Here is a 6833-nt window from a genome sequence, read left to right as displayed (position 1 = left end):
AAAAAAAAAAAAAAAAAAAAAATGCTGGAATCGCTGGGAGAAGTGGTGCTTTAAACCTGATCAGTTACTTACACACCTAAGCGGGACCGTTTTTATTGGTGCCTTTCTGAGAGAAGTTTTAGACAAGGCAAAGGCAGGAGAGTGGGGGAAGCTATAATGTTTTTGGCTTCATAATTGTGTACTTTTAGAATATATAGAGACTCTAGTCTTCACATCTACCTTGTGAATAGAGATCAGCCTGCCCTACTCTTTTGGTGGGAAACCTCAGGGTGGTGGTGTACTGGGGGAGAGGCAGTTGGTGGGAGGTGGTTGGTTGGGAGATGGGACTGAGGCTTCAGAAACAGAATGGGGGGGCAGGCCCCCTGCATGTCCAGCCAGGGACCCTGTAGATGCAAGGCTATGCTTACCTGCTGACCTGAAGAGTTGAGTAGGCAGCGGGTGGATCCAGCTTCCCTCCCCAGGACGGAGGCAGGTGTGGCCTGAGCACCCAGTACCTCACAGCTGCCCTGTACCCCAACCCTACCCCACCAGAATCCGCGTCCTATGTCACCGCATTGTCAACGCCACCTGGTTCACCAACTTCATCCTGCTCTTCATCCTGCTCAGCAGTGCTGCGCTGGCTGCCGAGGACCCAATCCGGGCTGAGTCCATGAGGAATCAGGTGACGGCAGCCCTGCCCCCTCTGCCACTCAGCACCCCCCGCTCCCTCCAGCCTCAGCCACCCCACACCTCGCTCTGGTGCCCAGAATTCAGCTGTATCCTCTACGTGGCTATCGGCCTCAGAGCGGAATCCCTTAGGACCAGGACTGCCCACTCCTTCTGAACCGCGCTGGCACAGCCGTAGGCACAGACCGGCTCTTGCCACCTGCTTTGATGATGATGGTGATGTTGCTCCCTCCTCTCACTGGCTGCTCTCTCCCCACCCTTTCCCAGATCCTTAAGCATTTTGACATTGGGTTCACCTCTGTCTTCACTGTGGAGATCGTCCTTAAGGTGAGAGAAGACTGTGGGACAGCCCCGGGCGTGGGGCTTCCCTGATGTGGCTCCAATTTACACATAGTGAATTCACTCAGAGGCTGGCATCTTGGGGTTGGAAGAGAAACAGGAAGAAGGTGAAGAGCAGCGGGGAGGACTCACAGGGCTCAGGAGACGGGATGAGGTTTAGGCTCATTGGCTGGAGGGAGGGACAAGCAGGTGTCTGGTCTCTGGAAAGTGAAGCAACCCGTGGCGGCCTGGCCTTCTCAGCATGGCACGGCCCATGTCTGTGAGGCATCCAGCACTGTACTTCACTTGGAAGGCACAATTAGCTTCAGGGCAGACCTAGAGAGCTATGTCATTCCTAGACCTCTGTTATTCGTGACTGGAAAGGCCTTTCCCTCCAGGAGTCCCCAGAGAAGTGACCACTGCTCTGAACTGGGTTCCTGACAGCTCTGCCCTAGCACGCCTTTGCCATGCCTCACCCTCACACATCATTGCTTACCCTTCTCAACATGGACACACTGGGTTCAAGCTATCATGGTGACGGTGAGCTCTGGGGACAGAGGGAGGACCCATCTGTGTCTGAAATCCAGGAGCCCCAACCTGCACCTTTATGATTGAAAAGAGGGCCGCCTAGCCCAAGGAACAGATTCCGAGCAGGCTGTGGCATGAAATCAAGACAGTCCCTTATTTCAGGGCCTCAACCATTGAAGGGGTTGGGCAGAGGGAGATGGTGGCTTCCCTGAGGTCGAGGAGGGCTTTACAGAGCTGGGGCATTAGAGCCAGACCTTGAAGTTAGATAGGACTTCATTAGGGAGAGACTGCCAGGGCACTCTAGGAGGACAGACAGTGGCAAATGCATTATAAGGAGGTTTGGGGACATTGTCAGGCAAGAGAGAGAGAGTGACTGACCCCTTTGGGTTGGTAGGAGCTGGGGCTGGGAAGCCAAATTGAAACAAAATTATACAAGGGTCCTAAATGCCAGGAAAGACTTCAACTCTGCTCGACTTTAAGGACATCATTTGTTTGTATGATGGGCCTGGGAGATGATTAGAGGATATAGCAAATAAGCTGAGAGGGGCGTAAAAAGGCTGGGAAGGAGATGCAGAGGGGCAGGAGAGGGCCCGGGGGCCTGATGAGGGTCTGAAGTCCCCCAGGGGTTGCTCAGCCCAACTCAGCAATCCCTGGGGCAGAAGGGATTTCCCAAGAAAATTTTTCCAGGGAGGAAGAGGAATTTCATGATGTCCTGTAGGAGAGAAAAGGTTAGGGCTCTGTTTGGCTCCATGGAGGAGACCCAGAGCTCCCCATGGCATGTAAAGAAAGAAACTTGAGTTCTGAGAGCAGAACATGAGAAGTCCCTATGCTTCAGTGACTGTGACCAGAGAATGGGAGAAATACATACAGGCCACACCAAGGAGTTGAATGAAATACAGAGATCTTCTGGCGGGCTCTTTGCCTCAAGAAGTGCTCTTCCCGTGCTGAGGAAAGAAGCTTTTGTTTGTGGGGGACAACTGTCCCCAAGCTCCTTCCCACCCAGGATGCTGCATCTCTCTCCCCAGATGACGACCTATGGAGCCTTCCTGCACAAGGGCTCCTTCTGCCGCAACTACTTCAACATCCTGGACCTGCTGGTGGTGGCCGTGTCCCTCATCTCTATGGGACTTGAGTGAGCAGTGGCAGGGGCCAGCCCCAGGCGCAGACTTCCCTCTGCTCCATGCTGGGAGTCCCACCCACCATTGGTGGGCTCCATGCAAGAGGAGGGTCTCTCAGGGCCACTGATGGGGGTGGCAGGGGTCCTTGGGTTGTCACCAGCTGGAATGAAGTGACCATGTGAGTCGGCAGGGCCCTGTCCTGGAGACCGGCAGAGGATGCAGAGAACAGGAGGCAATTCCCCCTGCTCTGTGGGGAGCACAACCCCTGCCTTGGGGTTGCTCTCCGACCAGTAAGAGAGACAGAGCCTCCATCCACCCATAAAGAAAGCCTGTATCCTGCATACCCATCCATGACAACACTGGCCCTGTTAGCAGGGAGGTGGTTTTACCCTGGGGTAGGGCACACAGGTGGGAGTGTTTTCAGGCAGAAAGGCAGCCAGTGTGGAGAGCGGGAGGCAGGAAGCAGCTGGAGGCTCCATGGCAGACTTGTCTGGCACCTTATCTGGCCCTTGTCTGGCATCCTTCAACCCCGGCACTTCTGCTGTTCCCTCCACCCTCAGGTCCAGTGCTATCTCCGTGGTGAAGATCCTGAGGGTGCTAAGGGTGCTCCGACCCCTCCGAGCCATCAACAGAGCCAAGGGCTTGAAGGTGAGAGAGGACATGGGCCGGAGACCATGGAGGGGGAATAGTAGGGCTGCAAGGGCCTGGCTCCAGAAACCTCAGCCCAGTCATGCCTGGGGCACCCGCCCCGTCTCCTTGTTCAAACAAGGAATAAGGCTGGGGCAGCCTTGATGGGACACCATGCTTCCCTGACAGCCTCTCTCTGCCTACACCTTGTTGGGAGGCAAGTCTTGGATGCCTGGGGTTCCATCTGCTGGAATAGTGGGGAGGTGGCTGGTGCACACCCGGACCCCCACACCCCTCTCTCCCCAGCACGTGGTGCAGTGCATGTTTGTGGCCATCAGCACCATCGGGAACATTGTGCTGGTCACCACCCTCCTGCAGTTCATGTTCGCCTGCATTGGCGTCCAGCTCTTCAAGGTGAGTTCCCACCTGCAGAAGCAGACTCCCCTCACCTCCCCAGCCCCAGTGCTGGCTCTCAAGCCAAGGCAGGAATCCTTCAGCCACATTTCTACTCTCTAAGTACAAGGAGTCCCACACTGAGAAAACACATGTCCTTGAATGCATAGGGTTTTTTTTTATATGAGAACATTTTATTTTAAAAAGTAAATCTTCACCAGACCAAACACATAAGTTTGTAGAAAGCCAGTAAGACGTCATGACATTTACATAGCAACTTGGATGCCACAGAAGCAGTCCTGTGCATTTGTCAGATAACGTCAGAACGGCCAATAGGCCTAAAACACTGCCAAGTGGTAGCAGAGAGTCCTGTGTCTATTGAGTCGAAAATTAAATTACAATTCAGGCTCGGTCTCTTAAAGCTGTTTTCATACATTTAAAACCCTATCAGACAAAACAAGAAAAGACCTAGCTTGATGTATATCTTCTAAAAACAACTCTGATGCTTTGGACTGTCAACACAACTCTCCTACATAAAACTTCGTTTTGATTTTATTTCATTTTATTTATTTATTGAGTTAGGGTTTCATTCTGTCACCCAGTGCAGTGGCACGATCACAGCTTACTGCAGCCTCAACCTCCTGGGCTCAGGCAATCCTTCCACTTCAGTCTCCCGAGTAGCTGGGACTACAGGCATGTGCCACCATGCCCTGTTAGTTTTTTAAATTTTTTTGTAGAGATGAGTTCTCACTATGTTGCCCAAAGCCCACAGGCTGGTCTCAAACTCCTGGCCTCAAGGAATCTTCCGTCTTGGTCTCCCAAAGCGCTGGGATAACAGGTGTGAGCCATCACGCCTGGCCTTCTACATCAAACTTTTAAAAGCAGCCATCTTTCAATGATAGTTCATAGCTTTAAGAGATCAATAAACTAAAATGAAAACTGGATAGCAACTATCTTAAAGTTTTAAAATATTAAATAAACAAGCAACACATTAAGCTCAAAATGAGTTTGTCTCAGTCAAACATACACAGTTTTGAAGTTAAGATGTGGTGAGTCTAGCTCTATACTTCTGGGTGACTCCTGTCTCTGGCCTTGCGCTGCTGACCACCACTGCCATCCTATGGCTCTTTCTCTGTCCTTGCAAGACTTCTCCCTGGGAAAGAAGGCCCCGCCTCCCACAGCCCTGCAATCATACCTTTCCTTACCTCCTTTGTCCGTTTCCTCCCATCCTGCCAAGCCCATCTAAAACACACACCCCGCCCCAGCCTCACCCCTCCCCCACCTCCTTCAGTGCAGCTGGGCACGTGTTCCTGGCTGGTATGTCTGGCATCATCCATGTCCCAGCTTCTGAGGCTGGGAGTCCCTCATTTCACACCTACAGCCAACCTTAGTCTGTTCTCACTTTCCTGGGAGAACACAGCTATTCAGTTCCTCTCTAGGAATCAGCTCAACAAGGGTGTCCCCTCCCACAGAGCTCTGATTTCCAGATACCTCTAGCTCTCAGATCATTTGCAGAACACAGAAATTGATGCCTGAATGCCAGGTGTGGTGGCTTACACCTGTTATCCCAGCACTTTGGGAAGTCAAGGTGGGAGGATTGCTTGAGCTCAGGAGTTCAAAACCAGTCTGAGCAACATAGTGGACCTCATCTCTACAAAAAAATCAGAGTCAGCAGGGCATGGTGGTGCATGCCTGTAGTCCCAGCTACTTGGTAGGCTGAGGTGGATGGATCTCCTGAGCCCAGGAAATCAAGGCTGTGATGAGCCATGGTCATGCCGCTGTACTCTAGCCTGAGCAATAGAGTGAGACCCTGACTCAAAAAAAAAAGAAAGGAATAAAGAAAAGAAAAAAAGAAAAGATACTGATTCCTGAATGCACCCCCGACACCCTTGATTCTACTGTCATGACCCAATCTGTTTCTGCCACTGAAGCATCAGTTTTTAAAGTCATAATTATATAAACTCAGTCTTAGATATGCAATGGCATCATCTTACAATTAATTGTTAATTAATTATAATTAATTATTCATTCGTTCAACAAACATGTATGGAACCATTTTTCCATACACGGGCCAGGTTCTCTGCTAGGGCTGAGGGGAGTCATAAGCCAAACCCTTCCTGAGGGCAAGGAACAGGCTTCAGGGGAAGCAGTCAGGGTGGAGCTCCCAGAGGACCGGACCTTCGGGGAACAGGGTACTGTTGGTCCCTGTCCTGGAGGGCAGACATACTTACAGTATTTGGCCACTCTGCCAGCTGCATGTGACCTTTTCCTCCTGAACCAGATAAGAGTTGTTCACCCTCTGCCCCCGGCTTCCTCCTCTGCCAGGTTTGGGTCCCCAGAAGCTCCCTGAGGACAGAGTCTGTGTCTGCCTCATCCCTTGGCCCAGGCCCCATCCCAGGGCCTGGTGCACAACACCCACCAGGCACATTTCCTGAAGGAGTGAATGAGAAGCTGCCCCTCCTTTGGCTCCCATGTCCCTTCCAGGCCAGAGCAATTGCCCTTCAATATCCCAACCCCCTCTGTGCTTTAGTCACATCGAAAGTCCCCAGCTCCTGCCTATCCAAGCCCAGGAACACATCAGTTACAACTGGCATTTGACATCCCTGCTCTGTGGAAACTTGCTGCATGCATTCCACAGCATATCAAAGAGTTGGGCTTTGTTTCCCATAGTATGTTGGGTGATTGATACCAAGTGCCCAGAAACCTGCCCGGGTCAGCTGTGTCCACCCATTGCTTCTCCCCCAGTACCACTTGCCCACGTTCAGCCTTGGTTCCAAGAACCACAAAAAGGGGATGTGGTAGGAATAGCACGTACCTGTGTGGGGTCAGAGGGGTGTAGAGCAGGGGCAACTGTGCCGTATGCTCAGCAGAGGCATATTTCTTCTCGGGGCCATTGTAGGAACTGGACCAGAATCCAAGGATTTCAAGCCTCATTTAGCCCTAGCCGTCAACTCCTTTTGTTCAAACGAGGTCTTTTGCAAGTGCCCAGTATGAGACACAGATAAAAGGAAAAACTGCTGAAGTCACTATAGGGAGGCACAGAGCCCACCTGCTGAGGCCTTGGGTAGGACTTGCTGGGACCCCTGCTTGACTCTGAGACAACTTGAGTCATCAAAGTCCAGCTGGATTCCATCTCTGTGGCTCCTGTTCCCCAGGAGCCCTACCAGCCAGAGGAGGAAGGTG

At 52.0% G+C, this 6833-nt stretch overlaps 1 protein-coding gene across 2 annotated transcripts in view; it reads left to right on the top strand.

Annotated features, from left to right (window-relative positions):
- CACNA1S (calcium voltage-gated channel subunit alpha1 S) overlaps positions 1-6833 on the top strand; it is a 73486-nt gene that overhangs the window by 42775 nt on the left and 23878 nt on the right. For both annotated transcript variants that reach the window (XM_008067113.1, XM_008067114.1), the window contains exons 18-22: positions 532-661; positions 934-993; positions 2538-2644; positions 3191-3278; positions 3564-3671. In XM_008067113.1, coding sequence (XP_008065304.1) covers positions 532-661; positions 934-993; positions 2538-2644; positions 3191-3278; positions 3564-3671 — 493 coding nt within the window. The remainder of the gene's footprint in view (positions 1-531; positions 662-933; positions 994-2537; positions 2645-3190; positions 3279-3563; positions 3672-6833) is intronic.

This window comes from Carlito syrichta, unplaced genomic scaffold, assembly GCF_000164805.1.
Source record: "Carlito syrichta isolate Samal-C Ts95f unplaced genomic scaffold, Tarsius_syrichta-2.0.1 Scaffold309294, whole genome shotgun sequence".
Taxonomy (NCBI): Eukaryota; Metazoa; Chordata; class Mammalia; order Primates; family Tarsiidae; genus Carlito; species Carlito syrichta.
The sequence above is the reverse complement of the archived record's forward strand: the minus strand, read 5'-3'. Positions and strand labels throughout refer to the sequence as shown.